At 30.0% G+C, this 25,687-nt stretch overlaps 2 protein-coding genes across 3 annotated transcripts in view; one reads left to right on the top strand and one right to left on the bottom strand.

Annotated features, from left to right (window-relative positions):
* Positions 1-16,937: 16,937 nt before the first annotated feature.
* Positions 16,938-17,646, bottom strand: LOC108561079. The gene is made up of 2 exons (XM_017918867.1): positions 17,556-17,646; positions 16,938-17,494 (listed from the first exon to the last, which is right to left on the bottom strand). The coding sequence occupies exons 1-2, from the start codon at positions 17,565-17,567 to the stop codon at positions 17,042-17,044; spliced, it is 465 nt and encodes a 154-aa protein (XP_017774356.1). The 5' UTR covers positions 17,568-17,646; the 3' UTR covers positions 16,938-17,041.
* Positions 17,647-17,908: 262 nt separating this feature from the next.
* Positions 17,909-25,687, top strand: part of LOC108561078 — a 43,878-nt gene continuing 36,099 nt past the window's right edge. Inside the window, exon 1 of one of the 2 annotated variants that reach the window (XM_017918863.1) lies at positions 17,909-17,982. The gene's annotated coding sequence lies outside the window, so the exon portion shown is untranslated. Of the gene's footprint in view, positions 17,983-23,626; positions 23,767-25,687 lie in introns of those variants that run through there. The other variant, XM_017918865.1, reaches the window with a different exon arrangement.

Here is a 25,687-nt window from a genome sequence, read left to right as displayed (position 1 = left end):
ATGAATGAAATGTCTAATGGAGATGTTAATTTCACCTTAACGTCTGACTGGATGACAAAAAGTTTTTCTTTATTGCTACATCATTTTAGTGTCATTTTATGTCACAGAACTTGTGAAGGGTTAATGGGTGAAATTGCTAATAGGGATGGTTATTTCAAGTGAGCCAGCTTAAGGTCTGGATGGATAGCTTGAAGGCAGCAGCAAAACGTAGAAAAGGACGAGTATAATAGTTGGCAGGAACGACTATCGCAATTCAAAGGAAATTTTAATGACGTGAGCGGCATTAAAAAAGAAAAGAGGTCACGTCACCACTAGATAAAAGGATTTAATTCTTAAGAAGCTTTGAAAAAAACCGTAGGCATCAAACAAATGAAATAAAAAAGAAGAAAAGAATTATATGATGGAAAGTTGCCAATAACGGTGATTTAATAATAAATACATTTTCGGATAAAATTGCGTCCTGATTGAGGACAATTTGCGAAAAGCTGTTTGAGGGGGTGGAAATTGAAATGTGGGGCCCCGACTAACATTGAATTAATCGGTAACGCAATTCCGCACCCCGAGGCCATTCGAAATTGCAACTTGCTAATTGTAATTAAATCGAAAATAATCAACAGTCGGACTTATTGGATGTATACATGTGCATTACTAGTACATTCGAACGTTTCTTCTATTTGCAGGTAATTTTACGTCCAACCGTTCGGAAGTCCCAATTGGACCGAAAAAGGTAATTCATTTTAGTGTTCGCTCTATTTACTGCATTCGTTTCTTGATCGCGTGTCGTTTTCGGTACATTCGTGTGTGCGATTTTCGAATTGGCCTTAAATGGACTCTTACAAAGGATATGGCAGATCTTCAGTTTAAAACTCTCAATTCGTAAATCATAAAGGAGAAAATTACCGCAATTACCCGAGAGGTAATTCACTTAATTGCGTAACCCGATCCATATACGTGTCATTTAATATAAGCAATTACTTGTTTATTTAATTAAAGTTTCTGAACGCATTAACAGAGTTTTATTAATGGCCATATCGGAGGAACCCCACTGCGAAGGGGCTGCAGAAAATGGTTTAGTTTGCCAAACCCAATAACCCTGGAGCCTATCAAAATTGATTTATCCGCAACACGTTTACTACATTACTGAAACCAAGCGCAATGCGTTTTTTTATTTTCAGTAATATAAATCCTAATTTTCACAAAAAAACTTTAGTTACTAATATTAAAATAAATTGGATGCAATTCGAACAATCTAATGCAGTGGTAAACCGCAATTATCATCGGTTTAACAGTTACATTTATGAAATGTTTTATTTCCTCTTTTTGGCAGTAAACCAGCTGACTTATCTATATGTGCCGATGTTACATCGCATAAAGGTGTTCACGCTCGAGTGGCCGATTCTTTACGGGCGGTTTTCTTTTTTTGTGGGTTTCTTGCGCGAAGGCACAATCAATCATAAATAGGCAGCACTATATAAATACGTTATTGTCATGCTATAAAATCTCTTTATCACCGTTTTACGATGAATTTAAAAAAATGTAAAATATATTACAAAAAATAATGTTTTCATAAATAATATGATCTAAAACTGTTATCAAACTTTTTTTTATAAGTAATTAAATATAAACGTTAACTGTCACTTACAAAAATTAAATATAATTTCATTTTTTACAAACTGTATATAATATATTAATTCCAATTAATTTAAAATTTAATAATGATTTCTGTATTTAATTGTAACCAATAATATTGGATGAAAGATACTCGCATTGTAAGCTTTCGTTGTATCGCTTTTTCCAAAATTTCGTGCAGTTTGAAACCGGACTAATGGAGGAATAAAAATAAACCGCAAAAAACAGACAGAAAAAATATCATTTATGTATAAAAATAATAATTTTGTGTAATATTTTTGCTCAATTAAAATTTAGTTTCTTTTAAAAATTGTAAACTAGATTGTTGTGAATCCGGTGAAACTTACTAAAAGTAATGCTAAAGTTTTCAAAATGGTTAATTATCGTACATAATTAGTTTTAAATTAATTTAATAAGAACAATACAATTTTATTGTGTATGCAACCAAATATACAAATCTATTCAAGTAATGTATGTATAGGAAATAATAACATTTATTGAAACAAATTACCAATAACAAACTTAACAAAATAAGAAAATTAAAACCAAATTGATTTGCTGCAAACGGCTACTAAAAGTCTTTCTGCCCGCTATCCAAAATATTAAAATATTAATATATTAATACATATTTAATTGAACTAATATTAATATAATATTTAACAAAAATACATAAAACAATAAAACTGTTGCATTTTTTTTCTGCAAAACATTTTTCAATTTAGGATTATTTATGATCACAATTACGAAATTGACGAGTGTCTACAGAACTCGTTCACAACTTATGATTGACTTCAGAAACACGCCCCGATAATAATCAATCACAATATGTCACTGCGGAAATTTCTAGGTCACACTGTACTGGAAACGTTGAGTTGAGTAACCACGATGAAACTAGAAAGAGGTCCATTTTCACGATTAATTTCTTAAGACCCGAGGGAATTACTCAATAGTCGCACGTAAACTCTGAATTGAATCAGTTCTTTCACATTTCCTAGTGCACAGAAATACAACATTTTACCATAATTGATTGTAATAAGTTTAATGTAAATTTGAATAATTTACGTAATGTATCCTGTTTGAACAACTACGCAAATCCTTGTTTAATTTCCAATAACTGATTCAAGTCAACACAAATATTTAATTGTTTAATTATTTCAGTTCATTTATTTTATTAATAACAGAGCAAAGTAAATAAATAAATCAATTATTTAATACAATTTTTGTTGTCTCATGAAAAACATTTTCATTTCAAATAATTTTTATTTACTTTTACTTTAATAATAAATTTAAAAGCAATTCACACAAATTGATTGATTGTTTTATATATTTCTTTAGAGTTACAAAAAAACGTGAAATTAGTATTGTACAGAATTAAATGTACAATATTGAATATGTTTTCTTTGTTTTATTTATATATACAATAAATATTACTTTACTTCTTCTAATTTATTAAAACAAGTAGTGTGAAAATATTGATAAACATTAAGCAAAACAAACATCGAGATGTATGATGATAACTGTTATCACAATAATGATCAGTCATCTGTTTGTTCAACACATTTGTTTATAGCTTAAAATATTGTTTTTTCTTTGATAGACAAAGCAAAACTGCACTCATTTCCAATTGTATTATGTGTTGTTTCGACATACGACGACCTTCGCCTTAGACTGACGTATTTGCTTGCAACCAGAGTATTAAAATCGATTAGTTATCAAAGTGCTGTGTAGTTGGAAAGGTGTTAAGTGCTGGCAATAATTTAACACGTTTCAAATGAAATTCGATCGTGTTTGCTTCTGTATCGGGATGACATTCAAATGGATTCGTGGTGATTAATAAAATGAGGTCAAACGAAAGCCCCACAATTTTATTTTAATTGCATTTTATTTTTATTTTCTTCTCGAGATGTGCGCCTCGCCTTCTTATTTCTCTTATTTCCGACGAGGGTTATTTGTCTTTTTCCGTGGGGGCTAACAATGGCCACCTTTGTGTGAGCACTCGAATGACCCCACACTAAAACTTCTGCATTGTCTCCGGTTGCTGGAGCGAAACGAGAATTTAAATTATATTGATAAGTTTGAAGTCAGCCGACTGTGCAAAATGCTATGACAATTTAAATAATTGCTGCTATGATTATAATAATAATCAAGAAGAAGACGGCTGTGATACAAAAATCACGTATTCCTACGTGTATAATTGTTTCAGTGTAAATGATTAAGTGTAAGTGTTTAAAAACTATTTATTTTCTTTATACATTATTGCTAAGGTATAAACTTGACTAAATTATAAAGTAAATAGATATTACTTGAAAGTATCCAACACATTATTATTACTTTAGTTAAAGTTAGCTTAAATTGGATTATGCAGTTTTGCATACTACTGTGTAAAGGATAAGGCGGATATATCCGCCGTTGGTTATTAAACAATAAGAAAATTTTAATTGTGAATTTTGTTTTTTTTTTTTCATTTTCAAATATCTTTCGTAATTTTCTTTCTGAATTCAATGGACATAATACTTATATATATTTTAATTTGCATTATCATATAAAAGACAATTATTAATTTGAATATTTTTTAGTAAATTTTATTATTAATTAATAAATTAATAAAAAAAATATAGTTGGTTAAATTATGACTGCAAACAAAAAAAATTGTTAAACATTTATAACTTACAACTATAATTTATTATAAAAAAATTCTGAGAGTATTTTATAAACAGTGACAGATTTTCTTCACCGACAATGTTAAAATTCGTTTGCATCTATCTTCTATATTAAATTGCAGGTTTGCATGTCTCGTAATAGTATGTATACTCCTGCTGGGATAAGAATGGGATGATAAAAATGCGCGTTCCGTTCATAACAACTTTCAGTCGTTTCATTGTTTCAACCGAATTCTCACGCTTTTCAACTTCGCGAAGAACGATAATACACACCACGCCGGTCTGTGTGAGAAAACATTTAAATTTTCCTCCCGCATTCCCAGATTCAATTTGTACATAGTATTTCAAATACGCATCGTTTCCTGCGCTCAGATATGTAGATTCCGCATCATTTGAATACATCTATACATATTTTATAACAACATTCCATATTTATTACATAAAATCATATTTTTTCTCTGTTATTCAATTATAAAAAAAAATCAAAGCAATATGAAGCTGAATTAATAGAGTAAATACATAAAATAGAAATAAATCACATACAAAGAGACTGTAGTATATAAAGGAAAATCCCATAAAAAATGTACTATTTTTTTAGAGTTACAATTACAATTTTGTTTGTTTTTAAAGTTTCAAATCTTCCTATAGTGAATCCAGACTGATCGAAGCCGGACTATGTGAATTATTAGTGTTTACATTTTATGTAGACAGTCATCAAAAACAACTTAGAATTTGTTTGTTTGAATGTTTAGCTCACTTTTCGTATCAAACTTAATGGAACATTAATTCATTTCCGGTGTTTGTTTCTTAACGTAATTTATTTATGTTTGATTATATATGAGAAGCAATTTGTTTAAGGTACGTAACAATCGTAGCAAATGCATTTATCCTGAATTTCATATGAATCTAATTCTATTCTGCTGAGAACTTAATGGATACATATTATTCTAACAATGCATTGTAATGGATGCATATTTACAATGTGTAGGATTCCTTTGTAAGTACTTAATGCGTGGATGATAATAATAGTAATTTATTGACTATATTTATACAATAATATAAAACTAATGACCAGTCTGTTTTAAAATGAATAATTAACATACTGACAGTTTTAGAAACAAATATTGCTGTATTATTAACAAACAATTGAAGAAACTCATTTTTTTTTATTATTTAAAATATTTTACCTGTGAACATTAATTAAATCTAATGGCAGTAGACATTTGTTTTTTTTGGTAAACTACCCAATGAAAGTTTTTACCATTATATTCTTGTGTATTCTTGTATTTGAAGGTTTGCTGTTGTCTTGTAGGTTAACTTCAGTTGTATATTGATGCTCTATGATTTCACTATTCCCTTTATCTGTGAATCTGCTGCTATCCTTAACAGTGTCATTATCCATCGACCTGGCGGAAGGTCCATATGCTGAACCTCATTTATTTCACTGTCCATCTGTGATGAACGATGGCCCTATTGCTGCAAGCACCGAAAGGGCTCACAAAGGGCCGGGCTTGACCAGGATTCGAACCGGCGCCCACGGAATCGTGGGTAGGGCAACTTAACTATTTGGCTATTAGTTGCCCTGATCACTCAAAAAAAGTGAAAATATGAAAATTATTAAGAAAATGTGTGTGTTTTTAGATTAGCAACAAACCTGAGACTATTTTCTAAAATAACATTACATTATGAATATAACTGATGTAATTAATTAAATACTGAAACATTTTATTAATTATCTTTAAAATTGCTTGAATATTCTAAAAATGTATGAAAAGAATGTTACCTTCTGCGCAGATATGTGAAGGTTACGAAACGCCCGGCGCCTCCGCCATACCAGTACTCCAAGGGTCGTCCGCATCGTGTTAAATGCTAGACGTCTCGTACTTTCTCTTCTTTTTTTATCGCCCAACAATTCTATCCCACTGTCGCCGCCTTTATTGGACGCACACTCATCCACAAAAAAAAGTATTGAACTCTGCGAACTGCTGAATCCATTACGAACCCGAATCGCCTTAGAAAAAAAAAGAGAGGACACAACGAAAACAAAACGATCTGGCTGAGCTGAATCAGAATCAATTATAAATATGAGCAGAAGAAAACACATTTACATCTGCAGATAATGTTAGATTTGTTTTTTGTTTGTTTAATAGTTACAATTATTTATTGCCGTCATAATAATGTTGTATATGTAAAGATATAAAATGCGCATCGACGGTTATAAATTCTAAACGTAAAATTATATTTTCAGTTTCGTTTCTCGCATTGCGATATTAAATTTCACTTACTGCACTTATATAAACTANNNNTGTAAATATTTGTATGAATTTAGAATATATATACAACAATACCTCTCATAGTCCGGGTAATGAATTCCGCCAATATTCCGCACTATACTGGACCAATGAAAACTTTAAGATCGTTAAAATGAGAAAAAAAACGCGATCATTTATGTATAAAATAAATCTGTACAATTTTTTAAAATTTATCTATAGTCAATTAACATGTCATATAATTAATCCGGTTTCAAACAGACCGTGATATTGAAAGAACCGCATTACCCGCAATATATAATATTTGTTATAAATTACACAAACGATTCATAATGTTATTTCAAAAAACATGAAAATCGTATAAACGATGAATGATGGTTTCTTCGTCGACGTTTATTTATCAAATTTACTTCATTTTCTTTAATAAAACACTTTTATACAACTTTATATATTTAATTTTACTGCTTTCCTCGAAAATGTATCATTGGATGAGATGCGAACTTGATATTTTTGTCAGCGTCCGTTTCGAATAATTAACAAGGAAGACATTTCTAAATGAATTAAGATGAAACGAAAGCGTAAACGCGAAATTGCGAACTGAATTATTAACCGGACAATAAAAAAAGGGATGGCGCTTTCATACATAAAAGGGGTTCAAAAGAAGCGAGGGTGCAAACAGCAAATGTAATTAAGAAGAATAATGTTTTGCTGGTGGGATAAAAAAATTGGGATAGAATGGGAAATGAATTATTTGGAAAAAAAAATGTAAAGTGAGATTATTAAAATTATAAAAATTCGTTTTTGCACGGATAAATTTTTATTAACGTTCGTTAGTTCGTGATTCAAGTAAATGAATTATTTGGAAAAATTTGTAGTTTTATATTGATTTTCTGCTATGATATTCATTTCACTTCGATATTCTTCGAAAAAACAAATTTCTAATTGAATCAAAAAAGTAAATGTGAAGTAAAATAGAAACATTTAACTTAGTATGATTATATAATCATCATGGAATTGTTTCATTGTTCATTCATTGTTATTTTTATCTTTGCTTACAAATATTTTTTTTCTGAATAAAGTGTAAATTCAAATAAGGCTTCTATTTACTAAAAAAATATATCATTTAAATCGAATATGTCTTTGCAAAGAAGCCAATTATTCAACTTTCTTTTATTTCCCCAACGAATTCAAGCTGTCTAAAAATACGAATAATGTATTTCAGGTATAATTCTCAATTATTCAAAGCATTCTATATCCGATTTAAATCGGAATTTATTCTTCGAAGATATTTTTTTATTTATTTGTTTATTGTTAATCATTATTTGATGTTAATTAGATTAATTAATACAATTTTTAAATCTATATAAGCACATTTTAGTGTTTAGAAGACAAGCGCTAAACGAAACATTGTTAAAGGAAATCACATAAACTTACAGTAAATATGTAGTGAGGCAGCGCTAAATTTATAAAAAAAAATAGATACAAACCCATTACATATTTCAATTCATTATTGTAATTTTATTAGAACTTATACTAATATTAGTTTATTTTTATATGTTCATGAATGTGCAATGCAACTGCTGTTTAATTGTAGATATTTATAAAAAAATATTATTTAAGGGAATTAAGATTGTTGAGAGTAATCATCAATTAGAAAGAATTATACGCCCACAGAGTGATATTTATTGCGGACGTGATTAATGCGATGATAAAATGAATGTCGAAGAATTGTTGTGCATTCAAATTGCGAGAATTAAGTCTAATAAATTGATGTAATTGTCGGAGGGGGATGAAAAATAGCGTCATATTAAATTTTTCAGCACATTTTGTGTTTGTTGTATAAAACGTAGTTAGTTGGTGCAGAGAAAGGAGCAGGCAGGGTGGGCCTAGAAAGAGGCATCTGAGAAGGCTGAAAAGGAGAGGAGATGAATCGAGGCCAGAGTGAGGGTGGTTTCGAGCCCCGGCTATCCCAAAATTCAGGTCACAGCCCGAACTGTGTCAAGGACGAAGGGTAGCAGGGAGCGTCGACACGTGCCTGCGCCACACAGCGAAAGGATGAATGATCCAAATAGCAGCAAAGATCGGAGAGGATGATGGTACAGAGACAGAACCGAGATCGTACTTATTTATTTTTCGGTCTCCCGTTTAGAATTTCTTAGTTCGGACAGACATCATTTATATTCAGCATTGGCCACCAGAAGTTTTGATTATGTTAGGAGAAGGGCACACACCCAACGGCTGAAGCCCGAAAACGAATCGCTTCTACATCCTAACAATATCAAGCAAAAATACCGCCGCTTTGTCTTCTGCAGAAGGTTGAATAAGAAAAAAAAAGTGAAATATATCGCGTCCGGCATTTTGATGAAACGTTCTAGGGTGTACATAAAGTCTCTAACAAATTTCGTCATAAACTAACAAATATGTTCTTCAAGTATGAGTCCAATAAAATATGATCAAACCTTGTTACAATGTTTATAGTCCAAATTTCAAGCAATGAACCGGTATTATTCATTGCTATTAATACACATATCAATGTTTAATAAATATTGAAATTATATAATTAGGGCTGAAACTCCAAGCCAAAGGGCTAATGGCCCCATGTTATTATAGCGTTATAGGCTATATTATGATTATATCAATTTAAAACATTAATAAATTTCGAATTTTTAAATGTAATTCAGTATTTATAGTTATTGATTTTATGTAATTTAACATTCAAATAATTTAAATAACCAATTTAAGTAAAAAAAAGTAGACTAGATTTATGGATCATAAATATTGATTAAAAGCCAATCTAATAAATATAAATTAAACATAATTAAGGTTGCAGATTTTATGGTTGTAGTATTGAAAAAATCAGTTAGTTAATGTTATATAATAACGAAATTACAAAACAAACTTGTATTCCCTTTTGAATTGCATGTCCCTCGTACATGAAACGTAAATTGCTTTAATGCAATTAAATATTGCCATTTTCCCTCCTTTAATAGTATACAAATCGCAGATAACATGACATTTTTATAAACAAATAGGTTTATTTTAAAATAGAGTCATAAAGTTGGAAATGATTCAAGAAACTGTGCGATTATTGTTCGCCTATCAAAAAAATAACATTCTGTAAATTCTAACTGTGATTTTATAGATTCTATACAATCAATCAATAAAATCATTACTTTCGTATCTTGCTTTATACATACATCTCTAATGATTTCAATATTCGTAAATGTAATGAAGAATTAAGATACAGTTATTTTTATTGCAAATTATCAAATGATATTGTAAATTATTAGCAATGATTTATTTGTTAATTTATTTGACATTTGAGATATGTTCTAGTTAAACACGTTTTAAATGTGTTTCATGCTTGTAATAAAACAATATAAGTGCGTTAGTTCAAAGTTTCAACTCAACTTCAGTGTATTATATTTCGCCTTTGGCGATCGAAATGTGCTATTTAATTAAATTTAATATTAACCTCGACCAACACTTTGTGTCTAGTTTAAACTTGGACGTGTTAATTACTAGTAATTATGATAGTCCAAATGTTGCAGATTATCGAGTTAATTATTAATAATTATTATTAACCCAATTTATTCTTTTACAACTATTTTTAATGTATTTATGTTATTCATGAATAATTATGATTAACCTAATTTATTTTTTATAAATTTTTCAAATTCTGTAAAATAATATTACTTTACAAAGATTTCTAATATAAAATCTCAATTTTAATTATTTATAATAAATTATTTTTTATGATATACTTAATTTACTTCTTTAAAACATTTTTTAAAATAGAATATAAATTTTGGAGATTATATGAGAGAAATATTGAGAGATTTGTGAATGTCAGAAGGCTCTGAGGACCATTAGGAATTTGATTGAGGATTAATGATCGCTTTCCGTTTCTTCTTCGGGCTGCATTTTGTCTTAAAGCCGCAAATTAATTCAATTCGCTTCAATCAGTCTAAGTGTTTTCTTAATGATCCCAAGAAAGTTGATGCATCCTTTTATTTTCTTTCGACATTTTTAATCACAGTTTTTTCCTAGGATATTAAATTAGTTTCGTAAGTGAAAATCATGTCATTATAGCAATTATCATTCGTTTTTATATTCAATTTGAAAATCTACTTGATCCATTTAATTCCATACGTGATTATTTATATAATAAAGCATTTTATCTATCTTTTTGTTTTGCAATTAATTATATTTGAATAACATCAATTACTTAATAAAGTAGATTATATTCATTTTCAATCATACATGTTTTTTAAGGATCAATATTAAATGAATGTCACACATACCTATTGCTTCGTCTATTTTTCTTCCTTATAGTCAATAATAAAGTGTCCATTGGGGACAGGGCCTGTGGAGCCATACGGTTATAACGTTCGGTGCGGCGGTGGATGAAGAGGAAGGGCACAAACCTTCCTGACACTCTCCTGATAATCGATATTTTCCGGGACTCCAGCATTCCAAACACATACACGTGCTCACGGCAGTTGCTCGACAAAAAAAACGTCGACATCTGAAACCGCCTTCACCTCGCATAGTTCAAACGCTGCCTCATCAAAATTGAAGCACTATACGAAACTATTTTAGATACTTTTGCGATGTTATTTCAAGTGCTCGGCAATCCCCTCACCTCATCTCGTTTGCATTGTCTTCAACATTCCGGTAAGATAATCGACGATGAATGAAAATAAACAACATGATGTTTGGAACTTGAGGTTACTGAAATATCTTCATTCCAGAGAAAGCTACATTACAATTATCGCTGTTGATTTATTAGACATAAATAATATTACAATAAGATAGTAGTCCAGATTTATTAAAATTTATAAAGAAACTAAACTTAAAAGAAACAAAATAAAAATAAATTCTCAAAAAATAAGTAGAATTAGTACAATTTTAATTTGTGATTGTTTCAAAATTTCAATAAGAAAGTATACACATTTCATTCTTAATACAATAAACATTTTTTTAAATTTTCCGTTTGTAGTAATTCTTAACTTGATTTAAATTTGTGTGGAAATCATGATTTTCTTCAACAAATTCCAAATCCGACTTAAGTGAAAACAGTGTCATCATTGAAATTATTACTTTTTATTTACTAAAAACAACAATATTTGTATAATAAAAAAATTTAATAACCAAATCTGCAAAACGAAATAAAATAATCGTTATGCAATATTATTAAACTTAAGTGAAATTAATGTAATTATCTCATTCTTCATTTTCTATATCACATTCAAGTTACAAAAAAAATACACATTTCATCCTATATGTAAGTAAATATTTACGTAATAAATCAATTAGTAGACTTACTGAATTGATACAATAAATTAAAATGAAATTCTGTGATCTCATTAAAAAATACAATTTACAGGTATTAATTAAAATCACATCATTAAAAAACTGTAATTAATTTCCTGTACTTATAATTTAAATATAATTTTATATTTTTTTTTATTTATACATCAAAAAGGATATATTGATGATGAATTATAGAAAAATACATATAACATAAGAAAAAAGTATGTGATATTTAAATTTAATATGCTAAAATTCCATATATGGAGTATATAGATATAATAATTATATGATATGTATAGAAAAAATGTATCTTTATAGCATCTGCTTTCGCTGAGCAGATGCTATTATGTTTGTGATGTATTTTAAATGTAATATTAGGATTTGCAGTTGCCGTCATACATAAAGTTCCTCTGCAGACATTAAATATGAATAATGTCTGTAATGTGTACTTACAGAATGATAAAAATGATTTACAAGATGATATACAAAATTGTATACAATGTATTTATGCTACGTTATTACAACTAAATTGTCAATAATTTAAGGGTATTTAATTTATTGTTTAGATATTTTTTTAGGTTACTGTAGATTTTATAATTTTTGTCATTTTGTATATTTTGTTTTAAATTATTATTACATAATTTCACTTTAATACAAAAGTGAAGTATTTTCTAATATGTTTGAAATTAATGAGTAATGAAAGTATATTAAATTCCAACTGTTCGTGTTCATTAAATAACAGTGAATATTCTCGAGAATCCAAATCAAATTTCAAGCTAAAACGAGGTAAATTAGTTTCGCAGTTGCCGTTTTTACTCGTCGAAAGTCCCACGTGAATTTATCGGGCGCATATTGTCTGCACTGAATGCAACGGCAACAATTGAAAAGTTTCGAAAGCGGAGATATTAACAAAATAAATGTCGACCGAAACCCAGCAGAACATGCACATCCACCCCTAAATAATTACTTCGTTTATCGAATGCTGTTCTCCCGGAACTTTGCTAATATCCAACGTATTTCTGAATCAAAATTTACGTACAGAAAGGACAGTAATATTTTTTTTGTTGTTGTTGCTCAACAAAATGCGAAACAAAATCGAATTAAGTAACGCTAATTACAAACACTGTTGGATATTTGTTATATGTGTACGAGCAGGTTGTAGGTCGGTCAACATTAATTTCCAAATTAATGGATGGCCGAGGGTCGGGACATGCGAACTGGCACTGTTTATTTTATAGATGTGCCAAACGTGCGTCCCTTAATCATTTATGTTAATTGACTGGAGAATATATAACATTTACAAGCATACAATCTTAACTTCTAAACTATTTAATATACTACTAGAATTATATTTGATTCTTAATATCACTTTCTGAAACATAATAATAGATATTTCAGTTTCAGTTCTATAGATGTCAAAATCGGATTGGTATTTCAAGACAATAATGCTTAATGTCCAATTGAAATATACCAAAATAGTTCAAGTTGATTAATTATGATACAAAAGAGTTTTTTTAGAGATTTTCTAATTCATGGAGATTTTAATACCATAAAACGTATCTTAAAAATCAAAGTCATGTATTATTTTAATAATATAAGTGTTTTATTTTGTACTTAAATCTTCTATAGTTAGTGGATAATATTGGTAACAAATATTGGATAACTTTCGTAAACTTTTTAATGTATAATATCCGATGGAATCGAACTACTGATCTAGAATCTAGACCATATTAAAGTAATTAAATTCATCTTCAAATTTTATTTGTTTATAAAAAAGTACGTATATTTTATTAACTTGCTTGTAGCAATACAAACAATAAAGTATGTAAAAAATACTAAATTTGTAATTATTTGGTTAAGAGATTAGAGGAAATGGGAATATGAGGAAATGACGGAAATCGTTTATTAATTTGAAATATCCGGCAACGTTCGAAGCTCATAGTTATCTGTCGGATTTATGAAAATCCCGCTTTTCGTCGCCGAGGCTCTTTTGAAGTGGGAAACTAAATCATCCACGGAAGTTTTAATTAGTTTACTGATTAAGCATCGAACGGACAATGTGGATTCTATAACGGCTCATCTAACTTAATTATCCTCAAATCAACTGAAGCCATCATCATATATCCACAATAAATCTACCATGCTTTGTCGAATCAAACGCGAAAGAATTTGTCTTTCATAAATCAACAAAATGCTCAGAAATGGAAAGACCTAATTTTCACTTTTGTTAGGGGTTAAAGAAATGGGGGATGAAGGAGGTGTGAATATAATATTTTTGCCGAGCCCAGGGATTGTACATGTACAAGAAAATCCATTAAGTGCAGAATGCGTGTTCCTGGCATTGAAGGATAACGTGCCATGTTGTCTGTTGTGAGAGTAGAAGAGAAAAAAATAAGTAAATAAAATACAGAAGTTGAAAGAGACTAATAAATTGAATTGGCCCCGAAAATGTAATCAATCCGGCCGACAACGTTTCTATACGAAACGAAGAAAAAATAAATTGACTTGAGGTTTTTGGCTGACCTCGATCAGGTCATCGCCGCAACTAACCTAAGCCATAATCTCCTCCTGCTCTGCACATTCTATTTCGCTGATTCTATCTTTATCTCCTTCCGTCTGATTTTTAAAATGCTACGAACACAATGTAACAAGATGATATAATCTGTACATTGGTTAATAGGACATTTAGATACAGCTTGAACCAGTATTGATTATTAGATGAGATCAATTTATGATCTTATTTTCCTATAACTAATCGTTACAGTTTAATGATTAAATGCGCATAATTTCAAACGTTTAACATATTTAATACCGGCATTTTGCAACAATTGCTTCAATCAATATAAAGCAAACAAGTTCAAGGTTTTTTTTAATATTTGTTTAAAAATTAATTTTTAAATTTTATCCACATTTTGCACACAAACTTTTCTATTTTCAGTATTTCGTATATTTTATTTACTATTGTTTCTAGCACTAATTTCCTAACATCTTGTTACTATGCCACTATTAAAAAAAATATTTCTTAATATTATTTCATGCAAGAGTTTGAAAAACACTGGTTTATAGGAACAGAATAAATAAGGAACAGAATAAAGTATGCGTTGGGAAAACAGCAAAAAATATGAATAAAAGATTAAGATTGAAGTGGATCGTATAACATGTCCAGTTACGTGTTTACAAGGATGTATACACGTTTGCAAGAAAGAGTATTGATGTCGATAAGTCATAAATTTTAAGAAAAAAAATTGTTTGTCTGAAATGTAATTTCAACAAATAGTTTTCATATATTACAACAAATATGTATAATAATGAAAAATACAATTAAATTATTTTTGCTTGCTTTTAACATAATAATTTCACATTACAGATTGAGCAATCTGCTTTAGTATTAAAATGCAAATTCAATGATTGCGCCTTGAATTAAGCCACATCTTATTCAAATGCATTCAAATTTAGACATTATATGGAAATTTTGTATTTACATACACAGTACACAATGTATTATTTGTAACAAGTATTTACTAAAATTTGATTATTTTCATTCAATTGTTATAAATATAGTTCTGTTATTCAACAACATAATTATTATATAAAATAACCTTAATATAATTTGTAAGAATTAAATGTAACTATTTAAAAATCCTCAAAATGTATTTTTCATATATTAGATAATTAAATAAATTATTATAAATTTATATTAAAATACAATAATTAATTACTATAAAATATAGTGCGAAAGTAGACGTTACTTATTGTCTAATAAACGATGTAATAATGTTTCTTATGCAAATATCTTGCAGCATAGTAAAATACCTCAGGTGTCTGTTTCGCTCGCTAATTACTACGCTAAATACATAATTGCATTATAAAACTAGCTTATTAACTATTAATTATAACTGTTATAAATTTAATTAGTACAAAGGTTGATTTATTTATAGAAACAAAATAATCCAGTCCATTAATAAAGAACTTTAGTGCAGGGAGTAATGAGATTTTAGTTTCCTTTTCAGAATTTTAAATATTGACTAAAATCTGTTGTGAAAGTTTTAACAGTTCGCTGCCAATGGTGATTTACAAGTGGAGAGATGTGATGAATGAAATGTATTTCCCGATTTATAAGCTGATGGAAAAATAATAATATTTAAAATCTATATTTCCCTGGAGATATTAATTAATGGTTACAATTTATTTATTATTTTATATATGAATTAATAAAGTTCTAGTAATTATGTATAAATCATTACACAATTGTTCTAATATTTGATCCAATTTCTTTGTCCCAGTGTTGAATGATGTCAGTTGTGAATTATCGCATTTTATTATTATTTTTTTAAATAATTTTATCAACAACATTATAATAATAATTATTAATGTATTTAGATTCCATTATTAAATCTATATATATAAATATGATTGATTCATATCCAAATTGATCGAATTCTCCATTGAATTATTTAATCTTCAAGAAGATTGAGCTCTTCTTGGAGATGTTGTGATACAATTAATACAATTAAATATTCATAGATGAATAAAATGCTGTTTATGTCGTATTGGAATGTCTTAGAGACACTAAACAGGATCTGATACACTACCACGTGGGACGATTGATTTAATTAGACTTGGCTTAAATTGTATATTGTATAAAATAAGTTAGTCAGATTTTTGAATTTGAAAGTGTATGTGTATTATTATAGTTGTTTGGTTAATACTAATTAATTTTTCTTGATTTGGTTTGAGATTATTTTCATGGTTACGAACTATATTTATGAATTTAATATTATATTATTTTTAATAGTTGATAAAAGTATATGGGTCTAAATAATTGGCAGTAAATTTTTATGGACGTTTAGCCTGTAGTGAGGTAGTTTTACGGGCAGATATTTATTGTCAAGTTCTCGCCCGATTAATCGCCGTGTATGATATAGAATATAATATAAGTTATATGGCTCCACGACCTACGCGTGCTTCGTTTTCTTCTTCCTTTTAGTTGCAAACTGGATACGAGAGTTCGTGCAACTCAGAGGATTGGTATTACGGGGAATTGCGATGAATGCGAGTCGAGTACAAATAAAATTATTTATTGATTTCTATAAACCTTAAAATTAAGTTAAAATTTACAAAAACCATCATACGCAAGAATGAATCAGTACATGGAAACGGTTGAGTTTAAGCGTAGATTTCACCTTTGTAAGAGCCGTCATCGTAGAGTTTCTCGTTGATGTCTTGCACGTATTGTCCTTCGAGTCCGGAGCCTGGAGCCAAGAGTGGGTATCCGTTGGGGAGGACTGGAGAGGCGATGAGAGCTGGAGCAGCAGCGTAGAAAGTTGGAGCAGCAGCTACCAAAGCTGGGGCAGCAACGATGGTCTTGGCGACTACAGCTGGGGCAATTGGAGCGACGACTTCACTGACTGCTCCTACATGCTCGGAGGTGTGGATGGTGGCTCCTGGGGCGTTGGCGATGATTTGGCTACCATCTGGTCCAACGATGTGGGTGCTGGTGCTTGGCCCTTGGATCAAACTGCTCTTAACGACTGGGGCGACAATGGTCTGAGTTACTACTCCAACTGGAGCAATGACTCCACCGTTGGCCAAAGCCAAAGCAGCAGCGAATACTACGATCTGCACGACCATAATTAAGTTAAGGGTTTTAAAAATCACAAATAATTTGAGTTTTACTTACGAAAGTGTTCATGTTGATTGGATTGTTTGTTGTTTGCGATTGATACTTCTGCTGGGCGTCCGCGGAGGTTTTATACACTGGAAGCTGACCTTGTGCCGGTACCGCGCCTCTTGCAGACAAGAAATTCACGCAAGTTTACACTTCCTTGGATCACTTTGTTTGGTGAATAACATTCGTATTTTTTTTTTGGCGGATTTGTTGCGCCTTGAAAAAGGTCAAAAAACGCGCTCCACCCAAAAATAACACTGAATCAAATTGGATCGTGGCCACGCAAATGCACGTATCCATCGAGGATTTGCGACACATGCAAATTGCGTTTCAGTGTGATGTAATCTCCTCTCCGGGACGAGTAATGTTTTTTCCCCGAGGGATTATTCCACATTTCCTTCTAACAAAAGGGTTTCGCTTTGGCGAAATACACATAAAGGTATTATTGCATAAGCGATTGTTACAACATAACACAATATCAATTAACTATAATCGTTTAATTTTACATTTCAATTGATACGTACTATTATTATATGCTACAAATCGTGAATCAAATCAAATAAAATCTAAAATGCAATTTCATTGATCATATTTTTAAGTTGTGAATGAAAGCAAAACTATTTTATAATCAGTTTTGCAACATCATTATTAGCAGTTTCTTCAACAGTTCCTTACAATTTCTATTTTATATAGGAAGTTTTGGACAAGGTCGTTGTTATCTCATGTATAAAATAATTATGTAAATAATTATGTTACTACAACTATTAGATTTAATTTAATAATAATTCAAAAAGTAAAATATTTATTATTTACAGACAAAAATTAAATAAATTATTTAATATTTTATATAAGAAAACGAAATATTTAAAATTGTCTATATATTTATTTTACTAACATGAAGAAATTAAACAGTTTCAATTAAACAGTAACATTAGTGAAAAAAACAGGAAGTTTTGGATATGCTCAAAGACATGTATTTCCTTGCTTAATAAAGCATTTAAAATTAGTTTATTTAATGGAGCATGTGCGAACATTCCAGGTCTTTTTTTTTTGTTTGTTTGTAAACTCTCATGAGTTGGAGTTTTGCATGACGCAATAGAACAAGCAATTTCGATCTAAATTTTATTAACGCGGAACTCATATTAAACGTGGCTAACTAATTTCAATATAAGCATCCAAAATTTGCTTAATTGAAGTTCAAGTTAAATTTCATTAATATTAGAATTGAATATTCAGTAGAAAATTTAATTATTTTGAATGCATGTATTCAATTTAGTTTTATTTTTCTTATGTTATTTTGTTAAGTTTGTATTATGGTTGTTGCAATAAATATTATTATTATTAATTGTTAAAAAATATTACTATTACAATAAACGTTTAATATTAGTAAAAAAATACATATTAAAATTTAATAAAAACGATTATTACTTTATTTAGTAAAGAGTTCTGGATTATTGAACTATTAATCACTTCAATTGAAATTATACTAAGAAAGGAGTCATAATAGACGTTGTAGTGGTTTTGCAACAATTCAATGCATAACATCGATAACTACGAATCAATAAACTGAAATAATAACGGTATTAACTCTACTCAAACAGCTGGACACTATATTCATCTCCTTAACAGTCCTATTTCAGTCAACATTGTTACGTACGAATTACTGAAATTACTCCATTCATCATTCACAATCTTTGAAAGTCAACTAACAATAGACTAGGAGTAACGTCCTGCATAAATGTACTTACTTATTGAGCCATTGCTAATTATATAACGCTCTCAATAATAATCAATCCACTTCCTATTCTCAAAATATATTCGATTATTTCTTAATCTAATATATTTTAATATGATTTTTTTCTCAAATTAAATATAAACAACAATGTTTCATCAAAATAAAAATAATTAATCAGTATAAGTTTTGTAACAACTTTGTATGTATGTTGCATTTAATACGCAGATAAAATGTAACATTTAAAAACAATAATTTATAGTTATGTAACCAAATATAGTGACATAAGTTGGTAATTACAGTTGACAATGACAAATCATAGCTGTCATTGAAAAATTTAAGCTATTCATTTTAATATTTGACATACGAATAAAATATAAGTTATGTAAAGAAACAAAAAAAAAGTACTTTCATTTTGTACAGTTCCTTTAGCATTAATTGTTTCATTAGTAAATAATTAAATAAATACTAAATACTACTTTCTCTGTTGCATATCTTTTTTTGTAGAGTAACCTTACATAGGGACCACGGGTAGAGTCATGGTACTGTGGGATTCTTACCGCACTAAAACCTCTCCCCTTCTTCGTTAGCATACAGGACCTGTATCACTGTACTACTCTGCGATGCTGATTGTCTTTGCCTGTTTGGCACTTTCCTTAGATCATGTTATTGCTAGCCTCCACTGCCACTATCCTCGTAGGCCCACTGTAGCCTCCGCTCTTCATCTTCTTTACTTAGTAGCTCCTCTGATGTGTACGCCGCTACAATATCCCAGCTCTCCGCACTCTTCAGCATTTCACTGATAACATTTTCTGGCTCTAGCAGAACTCCCAATTCTGCCTCCGCCTCGTGCTTCCATCCAACTCATCTACAGATTTAAAACTTTACTAGTTATTATTTTTGTCGAATAATTTATTGAAAGTTGTAAAATAAACTTTAGACGTATGGGACACGTTATTGCATGTCAAAGAGTTAAATAGCGTTGTTTATATGACTATATGTCTCTTATGAGATATAATGTAGAATATGTACTCTAAATGTTGATTTAAAACAAACATTATATATAGAATTAACATTCTTAAAAAATGTAATATCTTCATTTGATTTTTCAGTAATGGCCATATTAAAAATTTAAATTAATAGATTCGTTGACAGCTCTAACTAATTTATTATAGATGCAGTACGGACGTCACGGAAAATCCTAATTAAATTACATTATTATTTAAATACGTTTGTACATCCAGTGAGGCCAATTTAATTGGCTTTAACCTATTTGACGACAAAACCCAATTTAAACGGACAAACTCATTACATTCTTGTTATTTTAAAAGAGAATGCGCGGATGGAGTTTAATGAATTTAGTACGATAATACAGAAGAGTCGCGAATGTTAGGAATGAACGTAAAATAAATTTAACTCGAATATATACATAAAGAATAAGAAAAAAACGTCTAGACGGGTAGGGGTTTTAGCTACTTTTATATTACCATCCAGACACGTCGTTCACACAAATCTTGATTACAGTTTCTCTTACATTATTTGTCATGGAGATGCAGATTAGATTATGTGGAAGAAGTAATGGTAATAAACATTATTTGCGCAAACAATTTTAAACGATATCTTTGATATTGTGCACAATAATCATAGAACAATGGGCGTACAAGTGAAGTTAATTAACAAGTGGCGATTAATTAATTTACTCTTTATATTTTTGTTTTGCTTTCCACGCGTATAGTAGTTCTCTGTGCTCTTGTAAGCACTTCTGCCTTCTGCACAGAGCATACAACACAGAGTGTCTGTTTTTGAGGGTAACATCTGGCCATTATTGATTTTCCCTACAGGCACTTATGTGTATTAAAGTTTTCCTCTCGGGCCGGTAAACGCCGGCTCACTTTGCCGGCAGATTCCAGCGGCAAAATGTACACCGTTTCATATTTATTAACATTGTAAATCTGAATATTTTAATTACTTTTCCTCGCCTGATTTATCGTCCGTTTAATGCAATTCCAATGGAGATTCGTTGAATGCAAGCAGACCTCGCCGCTCCGAATTACCCGTTTTTCGCAGCAAAAACAGTACTTAATTAGTTTTATTTTTGCCATTGTTAATTGGGTTTTAATGTTGCCCGAAAATATCAATGCGATTCGTTTAAATTTCGGTTTTGTGCAAATGCCCGGACTTTTTTTTGTTGGTTGCTCGTTTGGTTGTCCTTCGAGACCGCATTTCCAGGACGTGATCTTTCTCAATTCGCAAAGTCCTTAATTTAAATTCACTTTCCTACACAAACGATTTCTACATAACTATATAATTTCCAATTATTATTAATTGCAGCAAAAATACGATAATTAATCGGGACTTTTATACTTGACAAGAATATATACACTATCTCTACCCACTCATTGTACTTGCATTAAACAGTAGTAAAATGTAACCTCGCTTAACAAGTTTAATCCGTTTCAAAATTTCCACATTTTCACTCGTATAGTGAAAAATATTCAAAAATACACATAATATGTGTACAGAAGTTTTAAAAATGATGTAGCAGACGCAAAATCCCGGACTTCTCTTTTCATCACTCGTTATGCGTTAAGCGAGTCATTTTTTTTACAATTCATTTTGTTCGTTAAGCGAGGTTCCACTGTGTTATATAATAAGTACATAAGGTTTTCAATGAAGATATAAAATCCATTAATTATGAATTACTTAAAGAAAACACTGTCATTTATAGTTTCATTTTTGTGTAAATTAAGACAAGAAGAATGCAATTGCCCTTAAAGACATAATGATTTCAACATGATAAAATAAGTTTAACTATTATTAATTACCAAGTTATATATAACCAGTTTTTAGATAGTTTATATTATGTAAGTAAAAGTAATTTAAATTCTCTTTTGAACAAATCGATTTTAACAGCAAAAATCAATACCAATTACTCATAAAATTACCACATAGTGAGTAAAAGATGTTTTTTCAATATAGTTTTTTGTGTGTGCAAGAAAAGAGATATTACGATCTTTTCAATACGCTGAACGAATACTCTTTTATTGAAAAGTTGAATCGCTTCCTATCGATCTTAGCAGATCTTATTTTGAATACGCTTTTAACGTGAAAATACTCGTATGAAATACGCATTTTTCATATTTCCAATAAACTTGCACACAAAACATTTTTCCAAACTATTTAAATAACATTTTTAATGTTGATACAAATGCATTTCCATAAACATTTTACGTTGTTACTTTTATTCAAAATATACAACAACAAAATATTTTAAATCTATTAATCATATAATAATATAATTTATCTAAAATCTATACAATTTGTTCATATTTTATCTGTCGTATTCATGAAGAGTTATTTTTAACAGTCTTTTGTTTTTATTAAAAGTTTAAATTGTGTACATTAAATGTCAAATTTCGTTTTACAATAAATTTGTGAACAGTTACGAGTAATTCGTATATAATACACAATTTCAGATTTAACTGTAATTTCATGTTTTAATATATTCCGGTTATTGATAATCAAATCCTGATTAATATTTCAAATGATATTTATTTTTTTTTATTAACTTTATGTGTACATGATATGTATTTAAATATGGTATGGAATATTGATGGAAGTAAATAGTACATAATATGGAAAACATCCCGGTTAATGCATTTGTACATGGGGCATTCCTGTTTAATGCATTTCCAAAATCAATTTTCTGTACCAGCCAGTGGCACATTCCAGTTTGCCTTAAACTCCACGATGCCACGAAATGTTTCAGTGAGAGAAATCCGAAACCGATGTAACATCGACGAGAGAGCGCTTCGAAGTTTTTAAGAAGTTGTCGTGTAAGAAGTCCAAAAGAGGGAAAATAAAGTGACAAAACTAAGGATACAACAGAAGGAATGAAATAGGAACACAAGAAGTGACGGAACCAAACTGAACAAAAAAAAGGAAGGAGTAAAGAAATACATCTGTATTATATAGCTCAGGAAAGCATCGTGCGAATTCAACATTCTGTTCTGCTCAGAAAAAAAAATGAAAAGAAGGAAAAAGAATGGGACTAAGCATAATATTATTCTATATAGACACAATTTGACTGAAAATTGCTAAATAACCATTTCTAAACTGGAAGCATATTTGAATTTTTGGTTGAAAAAGTGTTGATGTGAGCGGTGGTATTTTATTATTTCGGGCATGGAAAATGTAGATCGTTACGCCATGAAAATTTCATGTCCGTAGACCCGTGTTTCTCCACAATCGATATAACGTTAAGGTGGATTTGTCCCCCTTTTTCTTCGTTCCGTCGTTGATTTTCCATCGCTCTTGCCATTCCTTCGTCCCTGTGTTTGTGCCTTTTTTTTACTTCTTTTCGGTGGTGGTGTTTGTGAGTTTGTGTCTAAGGGTGCTGCTGTCGGAGTAATTCAATCTTTGCGGAAATCGAAAGCAAATTCAGAAACATCACCTCAAATACACACCACTCACATTCGAGACGTAAAGAGGGTGAGAATCCGGCAAAACCATTTTACGTTCCAGAAGCAACAAAATCGAATCAATCGTGTTTGCGTTTTTTTTTTGTTTTTTTTTGCTTCGCTTCAATAATTCAGAAATTGCATCGTAATCCGCTTAATTATAATCGCTACTTATTCCATTGTGTTAGTTTAGTTGCATACACCTTTAAGCAAACTAATAACACACCTGGAATCCTTCAGCTCAGGTAATCGACCTTGCCTTTCAAATAATTAAAGAATTGAAATTTACTGCTTTAAACTCGCTCAGTTTTAAAGGATATATGCATTCGATTTGAGTTATAGAGGATTTACGAACTGTGTGCACTTGATAATAAATAAGGATTTTTGTTTCAGCTGCATGAATAATGAACGGATCGAATTACATTCACGAGGATTTTCCTTCGAACGATGCATGCATTCGGGTCATATATATATATTTTTAAGATACAAAAAATTAATATTTGATCTGCAAAAAGCTTTCGTACTGATAACTTATTTATTTAACCCGGCAGTTCCAAAACTTTCACAGAGTTTTTTGTGAATATTTAAAAAAAAAACACTTAGGTCCAAATAAAATATATTGATTACTTTTTACGCATAATAGAATTTCTTATTTCAAAATCAAATAAACAAAATTTTAATTACAATATCAATTTATTCGATAAGAATTCATTAATAAAAATAATTAACAAAAACAATAATTAAATAAATTCATAATTGTTTTTCACAATTTCTGCGTAAATCACTTTCATTAACAGTACTCTCAAACATTGCGCTATTTTCGTTAACGGAACCTGAGGATATCCAATGCGTATAAGTCTTGTATATGAATCTCAACCACTCACTGCTACTTCCTGATTCACCGTTAATATCCAAACTCTGCATGTTGTCTTCTTTCTTTGAACTCACAGTTGTATTCAACGAGGAAGAATTAGCATCGAAATGATTGTACTCGCTTGTTTCGAGATCCGTGGAATCGGAACATTGCCTCTCTTCAGACAGTTTGATTTCGTGGCTTCGCTTCTTGCATCTTCTTTGAAATTGGTGCATACATTTCTTGGGAGTACTAGCGACGAACGTGCCTTCCAGCATCACTTGATAAGTCAGAGGAATATGATCATCCAGAAAATCATCTGTCGTACTGTCTAGAAATGTGCGATTTGCACTTTCGTTATTTAATCTCGTGCAATTATAAGACACAATATCTTCATGAAATAGGCGTTTTCGTATTTTATGCACACTACAATTTTCAAAAACATCGATTTTGTAATCAAAATCCAATAATTTTGAATCTTCGCTTTGTTTCAAAATGATGTCATCAAAAACGCAAGAGATCTTTTCGGGCAGGCACTCTTTCTCAGTTGTCAAGGCTACGTAAATCAAGGTATCAGCAAACTTCAAACGGTTCTCAAATGTTAACATCGGTAATTTATCCGAAAATAAAGACTTTACAAATCCTTGATCAATTTTCATTGATTTCTTCTCCATGATTACTGCTAAACACGATTTTAGATCAGTTTCCTTAAAAAAAAATAATTGCATTATCTTAAGCAAAATAATAAATCTGAAAACTAGAATTTTTTTATTTTATTACTACTAAATAAACTATCGAGTGTTATTACGGACTCATAAATTTAGTAAACATTATAGTTTCAATGTATTACGCTAAATCCTTTGTTGACATCCTCCAAAATTTATTCGATTCATGTTTGCGCCGTTTTGAGTATACGAGTTTCTCTGTTTGTTTATCGTTAAATCTTATAACGAATGCTGTTTTCCTTCCACATTTAACAACGAAAAATGAATGAACTATTCATTTTGATTAAATAGTTTTGCTTTAAATATTACACTTTTTATATATTTTAACAATTTTTGGATTATTTATAACAATTTCTTGGATAGTGCAGTCTTTA

The sequence above is a fragment of the Nicrophorus vespilloides genome, unplaced genomic scaffold (genome assembly GCF_001412225.1).
Source record: "Nicrophorus vespilloides isolate i.1.1-1 unplaced genomic scaffold, Nicve_v1.0, whole genome shotgun sequence".
NCBI lineage: Eukaryota > Metazoa > Arthropoda > Insecta > Coleoptera > Silphidae > Nicrophorus > Nicrophorus vespilloides.
Note: the sequence above shows the minus strand (reverse complement) of the source record. Positions and strands in the feature narration are given on the sequence as shown.